This window comes from Helianthus annuus, chromosome 2 (assembly GCF_002127325.2).
Source record: "Helianthus annuus cultivar XRQ/B chromosome 2, HanXRQr2.0-SUNRISE, whole genome shotgun sequence".
In the NCBI taxonomy this organism is placed as follows: Eukaryota; Viridiplantae; Streptophyta; class Magnoliopsida; order Asterales; family Asteraceae; genus Helianthus; species Helianthus annuus.
Window position 1 is genome coordinate 152,907,094 of NC_035434.2, and position 8,582 is coordinate 152,915,675.

At 40.9% G+C, this 8,582-nt stretch overlaps 1 protein-coding gene across 1 annotated transcript; it reads right to left on the minus strand.

The window, feature by feature from the left end:
- Positions 1–4,882: 4,882 nt before the first annotated feature.
- LOC110924687 (phenylalanine ammonia-lyase-like) lies at positions 4,883–7,473 on the minus strand. The gene is made up of 2 exons (XM_022168681.2): positions 7,053–7,473; positions 4,883–6,741 (listed from the first exon to the last, which is right to left on the minus strand). Exons 1-2 carry the CDS (start codon positions 7,439–7,441, stop codon positions 5,004–5,006), a joined length of 2,127 nt encoding a protein of 708 aa, XP_022024373.1. The 5' UTR covers positions 7,442–7,473; the 3' UTR covers positions 4,883–5,003.
- Between the last annotated feature and the right edge of the window lie 1,109 nt (positions 7,474–8,582).

Below are 8,582 nucleotides of genomic sequence, written 5' to 3' on the forward strand. Positions count from 1 at the left end.
GATGTCAAGTGAGGACCAATTCTACCCTCCTTGATAGCCGTGAGGTGTCGCAGTGCAACTCAATACTCAAAAACACACTCGCAAGCACGCGTAACTCGATTATCGCAGGATTTGAAATATAGATATGTATATATGACCCAACGTGACTAATTATATTAAATATATGAAAATATGGATGAAAATGTGTAACTAAAACTATCGCAGCGCTTAACGATCGAAACGAAACGCCAAAACTCAACTCGTCGAAGGCATTGGATCGAATGACAATTCAATCGGATTGCCATCCGATCGGACTGTCATATGATCCAAATCACTGCACCACCTCCTCTCCTCTCTTGCCTATAAATAGCACTTGTCACATCACTTGAACAGTGATGTGACGACTCTCACTCGACCAGCACGCTTTGGGGCTAATTTCTCTCGATTTCTCGCGATTCTTGTAAGTTTTCAACCTAAATCTTGTACTTCTATGATCCGCGCACACTTCTTCATCTTTTTCACCTTTGAATCTTAACTTTTAACCGTGAAATCTGCGGATTTGGGGTGTTCTAGGATGATGTCATCATGGAGTTCTTGTGAACTTCAAGCTTTGGCCTTATTCCACCAAGGACAACTCAGATCTGAAGGATTTCCACAAGAGTAAACAATGTTTCGCATAAATCTATACCTATTCATGATTAAAAGGATGGAAAGATGGTTCTCCAACTTTCTTTCAACTCTTTTACACTCAATGCACTTAAAACCGATAGAATCAGAGCTGGTACCAGCCTTCTACTCATTCTTAGTGTCGTGTTGTTTCAAGATCTGGTTTCTAACAAAGAGACGACCGATTTCGGGTTAACCAAGAACGACCGTCACGAATCAGAAAACCGGTCAGATTTGGGTGATTCTTGTCCGATCGGGTCCCTTGGTTCGCGATGGGGTTTCTGTTGTTTAGCACGTCACAACACCGTCTCGATCAAAACCACCAAAAACCTTCAAAGTTAGTCAAGTGCCAAGGACGACTAGATCGTTTGGACGGATTGCCGTCCGATCGAATAGGCAGTCATCCGAACGGACAGGCAGTCATCCGAACGGACAGAACAGTCATCCAATCGGATTTCACCTTGTGTCCCACACTTGACTTTGATTTCAACAATCTGGAGTTTGAACATTGAACGGACTGCTGTCCGATCGGATTGTCACCCGATCGGACTACCACCCGACCCTGTGATGTTTGGACTTCAACAATTAAACAATTTTCAACATGTTCGAAGCATAATGAGTTCTAAACGGATTGCCACCCGATCGAATTACAATCCGATCGAGTGACGAACTGCTGGGAACTTGTTCTCACTAAAGTGTCCAACCAATCGGATTGTCGTCCGATCGGACCGCCGTCCGATCAGTCGACCTGAAAGGTAGAGATACTTCTCTGTTTTCAAAATGCTACAACAAAACTTCAAAGGGAACCCATCATACACAACACATCTTTCCCAAACGTGGTAGCAATCCAATCGAGTGGTCACCCGATCGACCGGCCACACGATCGGATTGCCACCCGATCGACCGGCCGCCCGATCGGATTGCCACCCAATCGGAGTATTGTTCAATGACACTTTACACCGTTTAACGCACTATTCGACGCTTACGCTATCAATCTGTAATCAGGCTATTCTCAGACGTGCTCCCTTCAATCCAACCAAGTTGTGTTTACTTGCTGAGCACCGACTGTGAGTATACTCGAACCCCTTTTTATCGCATTTTGGGTGTAACATACATTCCTATTAAATCGAATTTAACAAACGAATTATTCAATTAAACTATTTATCACTTGTGAATGACTGTTATGCATATTTATACGTGATGCTAGTTACATATGTGCTAGGACTTTTACTCGCGAGGTCCCGCCTTAACTAGTATAGTACTATAGCACCCGACGAGATCTAGTTAGGATGTATAGCAATCGCAATCGCAATCGCAGCTCGAGTGACTTAGTTGGTAGTATTAGTCTTGTATGCATGTATGTTGGGGTATCTCGTTTATGTATTTGGTAATTCGCAGCACTTTTAACTATTTTACGCTACTCTATCAAAACTTGTGTACTCGCCAATACTTTTGTAATGACGTTGTTTTAACGTATGTTGCAGATTTAGCCACAGTCTACATCAAATCAAGCTAGGAAGTCTAGAAACTCATCTAAAATCTATATTGTCGGATTTGTATCGTTCGAGAGGACAAGAAATCTGTGATACCTTATGTGATTGTATTGTTTATTAGTATGGGATAATGAACGCATTAAATATTGTCGCAATATAGTTGTTATGGATTCTATTGAGCAATCTGATTCGCTTAGCGTCATGCCCCGATGATTCCGCCATCGGTTGGGGTGTGACAAATCCGATCGGACAGCCACCCTATCCTCCATCACCTGTGGATTTTAAAACAAGTGACAACCCGATCGGATGGTCATCTGATCGGGCAGCCACCCGTTTCTCGCACACAGGTCACCCAATCGACTGGCAATCTGATCTGTTAGCCATCCGATTGGACAGCCATCCAATCCAGTGACTGTTTCGACGCATTATGCAATCTCGTTATTCTACCAATTCTTATCCTGTTGTAATCTAATCAGGCTAATTCTAAAAGAGCTCCCTTTGATCCAATAACAGTTGCGACTGTTAAGCAATCACTGTGAGTATACTCGGTCCCCTTTTACCTTAACACTTTTGGGGTGTAACATGTATTCCATATAAACTTATGATTTTGCAAGCTAAACTCTATCCTAGGTGTATGTGAATACTTGTGCATTCTAGTATTCTATTTTGTGCTATGTGACGTTTAATCCAGGGTGTGTAGTTCCGCCTTAACAATAGTAGTGCTATAGGGGGTGCTCCTCTCCCATTATTCTCAGGGGGTATTGTTAGGAGGATTCTAGTTTACCTTGAGTCTTGGGTAAACACTAAAGCATCAGGATACTTGGGCCATCACTGCGTGGACTGCGACACTAGCACGGCTGAAACTATTTTTTTTATTTGCTTACATTGTGGATATGAGTTGTTTTAATCTATTATTCTATTATTAAACTTGTATACTCGCCCATACTTTTGTATTGATATTTTAATACATGTTGTAGGCTAGTAGGTTGTTTTGGAATGCATGGAAATCAAGCTAGTAGATGCTTAGAAACGTCGCCTAGTTAATTTAGACATTTTGGAATATTTGAACAATGTTGTTATGTTTAACATTTGTTATTTGTGATGGTTGTTTTAGACAAATACTATGAAATTTACTTAATGTCTATCAAAATATTTAGTGTTATGGAAGTCTCATGAGCAATCTGAACGCCTAGTACTCGCACCCCGATGTTTCCACCATCTATCTGTTGGGGTGTGACAGAAACCGATTCAATCACATAGTTAACAAAAGAAACCTAATCAATCAAACTCAAATCAATGAATAACAATCGAAGATTACTGTGAGACGGAAGGTAGAAACTGACGTAACCGTAGCCTAAAGATTTATGCGAGGAATGATCTCTGCGTACACGAGGAATCTAAATCTAACACATGTGACCGAAATATATAGGCCAAAACAAACTTACAAATCGAAATTCAACTATTAAACTCAAAACCATAATTAAACAGTACAAAATCCAGTGCGAGCTCGTATGTTATTGAATTCGGTAATTTGAGCTCAAAAATAGAGAAAACGTGGATCAAAGAGGAAGAAATTGGCACACCTAAATCGTCTTGAAGAGAGAGAAAGATGAGAGAGAGACAGAGACAGAGACGCGTCTCGCTGTTGTGTGTTCTAAGAAAAGTTGAACGAGATGCCATTAAATCCAGCAGTGGTAATGTTGGTAAAATTATGTCATAATAGTGGCGTATGCTTCCTCAAGATGTGCCAGCAAAACAGGAAATTTGAGAAACAAGGCCTCCTTGGACAGAGCAATCTATAAAAGGGAAGTCTTGTTCAGCCCAAAGTAAGTTCACTTCTCTCATTCTCACTCTAAACTCTAATCCTATCATTTCGCTAGGACTCTTAAGAACCACCAACTGATTCTCACGTCGGAGTCCAAATGCGGGAGGCCACCTCTCGCGTAAAGGCTAACGGTATTTTTTGATTGCAGATTCTGACCAAGAAGCTATCTTTTGGAGTTGATCCTGAACCTTTCCCTTGCCATACTCTTGTTGCTTTAACAATATTAAATATGTTCCAAAAACATAGGTATTACTATAAAATGTATTACTTTATTTCATTTTCCTAACATTAGCTTATAACAAATTTAATTGCTTTATATGCAATTTTCAACTTATTATAAATAGTTCCTATGTCCGTTGATATACGTTGGTTCCTTACCAAGCGTCTCAAGAATTGCTCTATTTTATGTACTTAATTTATAAAGTTTTTATCCCGAATCGAGGCCTTTGATGATCTATAGAATGCTTTCCTATTTGAAGAAAAGCAACTCTTCCAAAGACTAAAGAGTTAGGATGAAAATCTAACATAGATTTGATCGTGAGACCCATATCAAGTTATGATTTCTTGATTTCTATATGATGTTCTTTTGGGATCCTTCTTCTCTGTTCCAATTTTAGGCTCCATATTGGTAATTTTAGTGTTATCAACATGTATTTAGTGTGTTGCACTAACTTGTCGATCGAAATAATAACACCAAAGATTAATCGAGTTAGGTATCGTAGGAGTGTAGGCTTGTTTAACGCTAATGTTATTTGGGCCTTGTATTTATCAATTGGTTTGTTTTATAAATTATTGTTTTGGGCTGAATATATTTTATACTACTACTATTTGTTAAAAGTCCATTAAATTACAAAACTTCATTATTTTGGTCTATCAGATTGTTTTAATCTTTTGAATCTCCATCCAATCCAATACTTGAAAATGAGAAAAGTACTTTTACTGTTACTTCCTTCTATTTATTGGTTCGTAAACAAAACATGAAGAAAAACTGAAAATAAATCATGAATAATCGTGGCTTTACTGCCCCATGAACACCATTACTAACATATTGGAAGTGGAACACCATTCCACCCTTCCAAACACTCCAACAACGGATCAATGATCTCCCCTTTGCATAGAGCCGTGAACACCTTATCGAACTCCTCCCCTGGTGAAGTCACCTTCTCACCGGTCAAGTAAACCGCACCAAGCTCCTCCCTCACAAACCTGTACAACGGGTACGACCTACATGACTTTATTCGGTTAGGAATCAACAACGAACCTGCCTCGAATGCGGCTCTAACCCCCTCCACCTCTTTCGGTAAAACCGCTTTCAGTTGGTTCTCAAACTCACCAATCTTTTGTAAGATCAAGGTTCCCGCATCCTTCTCATTAACGCCATTGTTTAACGCGTGGTCAAGCAAGACTTGTCTAAGCTTTTGCATCAACGGGTATGTGGCGAGACACGGGTCATCAATGTAGGTGAAAACATATTCGCAGTCGACCACGTGAAGCAAGTCTTCTTCACAGAAACTCGATGGGTGGAGCTCTATGGTTAGGACTTTCTTGGCTACTTGGCTTATGGTGTTCTTGACGGTCAACTTCAAGTTCTCTTCCAAATGCCTCAAGTCAATCGCTTGGCATAAAGCTACTAAGTAAGTGGATAACATGAGCTTTAAGATCTCAACGGCTTCTGCGGTTTTCCTTGCAGAAATCAAACCTAGCGAGTTAATAGCTTGGTTATGTTGCTCCGCGCTTTGGACATGGGTTGTAACCGGATTCGCAAGAAACTGGAGCTCCGAACAGTAAGAAGCCATGGCGACATCTCCACCTTTGAACCCGTAATCCAAACTCGGGTTACTCCCCCCTGAGAGATTCGAAGGCAGCCCGTTGTTGTAAAAATCGTTTACAAGCTCGGTAAACTGCGCAAACATGAGTTTTCCAATAGCCGCAATAGCCAAGCGTGTGTTATCCATGGAAACACCAATTGGGGTTCCTTGAAAGTTGCCACAGTGTAACGCTTTGTTTCTCGACACGTCGATTAACGGGTTGTCGTTAACGGAGTTGATCTCCCTTTCAATCATGTTGGTAGCTGAGCGAATGACTTCGATTTGCGGACCAAGCCATTGGGGGGACGAGCGAAGTGCGTAGCGGTCTTGTTTGAGTTTTTGTAACGGGTCTATCTCGTGGACCTTTTTTGCGACTTTAACGCAATCGCTTTCGTCTAAAATGTATTCCATGATGGCTGCAGCCTCTATTTGGCCCGGGTGATGCTTAAGTTTGTGTATCAAGTGGTCCGTAAACTCCGGCTTTCCTTGCATAACTTCCGTGAAAATGGCGCACAACACTTCCGACAACAATGCAAGGACATTAGCTTCAAACAGCACCATGGACGCCATCCCGGAGCCTACAGTGGTGCCATTGACAAGTGCTAGGCCTTCTTTCGGTTGCAATTCGAAGAACCCACCTTCGACGCCGGCTTGGGCGAAGGCTTTCTCAGCATTAAGGATTTCACCAGTGGCGCTAATGGATTTGGAGTTGGGGCGGCCGGTGAGGAGACCGACGATGTAGGACAAGTGAACGATGTCACCGGAGGCGGTGACGCTACCACGGAGGGGAAGAATTGGGGTGACATTGTTGTTCAGAAACTTGGTCATGGCTTCCAAGATCTCGAATCGGATGCCGGAGTAACCTTGTAGGAGGGTGTTGATTCGGACAAGCATGCCAGCCCTTGTTACTGAATGCGGTAGCGTATGATTTGATTCTGTTTCATTGCCAAAGATTCCAGCGTTCAAGAATCTGTCAAAACATTAAAACTTATCAACTTAATAAAAAAAATATTTTAAATCTATAGAGACGACTAGAGACTTAAATGGTATTTTTTTTAAATGCTCTATTGTTACGACAAGTTGTCTCTAAAAGTGGACAACACCTTTAGAGACGACCTAAGAGACCTATTGGGACGACCCTGTAGAAACAAAGCTTAGAGATAATATGGCGTCCCTATAAGGTGTTGAGACCTGTAGGGACAACATGTCCTCCGTAGGGGCTCTAAAAATTTGTTCCTACAACTACAGGTCTATTTTCTTGTAGTGACTAAAAGTAATTACCTAATGAGTTCTTTCTGAAGAGCACCACCTTCTGTGGTTCTCCGTTTCGAGTTAGACCCGAACCCGGTGGTGATACCATAAGTATCAGTTCCGTTAATTGTACTCTCAATCACCCAATCATAACTCGCCTTCACCCCCGCCCTTGCAGTCTCCGACATCACCACCTTCACCGCGGCGTTTTGGCCAATGGCAGCCACCTGAGCCACGGTCAATGTTTCTCCACCAAGCTTCACCACAGGCTTCCTGAACTCCGCCACCATCCGCTTCACCTCATCCAGGTGGCTCCCCTTCAACGATTCCGCCATCGTCCCCCAGTTTAAGGGATCACCTTTCACACAAAACTCATCACTGTTTTGGTGTCCATTTATTTCAACACTCTTGCTGGCCATTAGAGATCGAGACAAGTGGAGGTTTTGTAGAAAGAAAAATGGCCAAGTTACTTGTGAAGGCTGAAAGATTCGGTTAGGTGGTTGGTATATATAGATAGATGTAGGGTTTGCATGGTATACATATAGCATTTATATTTATTATATTATATTATAGCAACTTAAAAGTCAAAAAAAAGATCAAACTATTTATAAAAAGGTCCAGTGTCTCTTTGTATATGTTGTGTCGATTAGATTAAAAGTTCAAACGGTTATTTAACCTATTGATTGGCAAATTGAAAACATTATGAAATAGTCACATAGGTTTGTCTTTTAATTTATTTTATTTTACTTTACGGAATGTGTTCACAAGTCACATCACTTTTTTTATTTTATTTTAAACGACCAACAAATTCTATACAAATCTGGTCTAGGCAAATCCATTGAAAACCGAGAAAATCATCACATTAGCTTTGTTAACAACCTTAGTCGTTTCAAACGAGGGTTGAGGCAGGGGGATCCCATGTCTCCTTTTCTCTTTATCCTCACCATGGAGGTCCTTAACATGTTTATGCGTAAAGCGGTGACATTGGGTTTGTTTCACGGTGTCCAACTTCCCAATGGCGAACTGCTCATATAACACCATAACACGTAACATCTTAAAAACGACACAGCGGAAAAACGGGCCTTAAATTTTCTTTCTTTATTAACGAGAATACTTACGTGAAGACTCAATTACAAAATGTCATACGTTTTCTAGAAGTAATTCACAACATTTACACTTAAATTAATACTTTAAAGTGTTGCATTCAAACTATGTGACCGTTCTTCCGTACAATCCTTGCTTTTTAACTCGATCTTCACCCATATATCCTTGTTAGTGGTAGAGGAAATCCGTGTGATACCTGTGGACATCATATACAACTTAACCGTTAGTCGTTGGCATTCGTACGACATTATTCTAAATAATAGGAAATCATATAACAATCCCTAATATAAACTTAGGTTCATTCTGGCATTCTCTTAAATTCTCTTAATCCAAGTTCGGCTTCAATTCCTCAGAAATCTGACGAATTCACACCTCCATCACATTCCAATCTCAAAGCACATTATTAGTATTCGTCAATGCCCACACGAATTGGAGCCATTATTACGTGCGTTATAT